Source organism: Formica exsecta, unplaced genomic scaffold (assembly GCF_003651465.1).
Source record: "Formica exsecta isolate Colony F162 unplaced genomic scaffold, ASM365146v1 scaffold258, whole genome shotgun sequence".
In the NCBI taxonomy this organism is placed as follows: Eukaryota; Metazoa; Arthropoda; class Insecta; order Hymenoptera; family Formicidae; genus Formica; species Formica exsecta.
Window position 1 is genome coordinate 1,113,141 of NW_021849849.1, and position 982 is coordinate 1,114,122.

Consider the following 982-nt stretch of genomic DNA (forward strand, 5'->3'; position numbering starts at 1 on the left):
GGAATGCCGGGCGTTGTCGGTGTCCCTGGGATGATTGGACCAATTGGTCCGAATGGCCCGAAAGGTGACAAAGGTCGTAGAGGTCTTAAAGGACATCGAGGAGAACCAGGACGCGTTGGTATCAAGGGCGAGCAAGGAGAGACGGGAGGAAAAGGCGAACGGGGGTTGCCTGGAGCAGAAGGTTCCAAAGGAAATCTCGGACCTGCGGGTTCAATTGGCCCCAAAGGGGAACAAGGGCTTTCCGGTTTGCTAGGACCGCCAGGATGGCCCGGGCCAAAAGGAAACGCGGGGAATGATGGAAAGCAAGGTACCCCAGGTCCACCAGGTCCGCCAGGCCCACCAGGACCGCCTAGCCCACCGATGGAACCCTTCAGCTTTGATGGAGTGATATCACCACCTCAATCAGCTAGAAAGAAACGCAATGCTTCAAAAGATATGTAAGAATCTTATACGATTCAATTAAAATTCGCAAACGTTGTCAAAAATCTCATCCACTTTTAGGATATTGTATATTGTCTGGGGTTTTATTTTGTATTATTTTTATAATTAGATTTGACAAAAATTTTTACTTAGCGCAGATTTAGATTCTAGAATCGCAGAGATTCTTCGTCTATTATTTTTTATTTATATTTAGAGATAAAAAGGAAGATTTGGATACGAAGTATTTAGACATATACAAATCTATTTCCAACATACGACAAGAATTAGATCGAAGGTATAGACCAACTGGTACTAGAAATAATCCGGTAAGGACATGCAAGGACTTGTTTTACGGACATCCCCATTTCAAGGACGGTAAGATCATCTTCCGTTATCTAATTTTTAAATCAGATGCCAATTAAAGTTTTCTATGGAAATTTTTGTACGTAATATTGATATCATTTCTTCTTCTCATTATTAAATTTGTTAAATTCTTACGACATATATCATCAATTTTTTTAAGTTTTTAGTAACAAAAGATCTATATTATAAATATATATAT

General features: G+C 40.0%; 1 protein-coding gene across 1 annotated transcript in view; it reads left to right on the top strand.

Annotated features, from left to right (window-relative positions):
* LOC115236604 (collagen alpha-1(XI) chain-like) overlaps positions 1-982 on the top strand; it is a 14,130-nt gene that overhangs the window by 10,039 nt on the left and 3,109 nt on the right. The window contains exons 16-17 of the mRNA XM_029809148.1: positions 1-437; positions 635-795. The exon at positions 1-437 is cut by the window's left edge and continues 1 nt beyond it. Coding sequence (XP_029665008.1) covers positions 1-437; positions 635-795 — 598 coding nt within the window. The remainder of the gene's footprint in view (positions 438-634; positions 796-982) is intronic.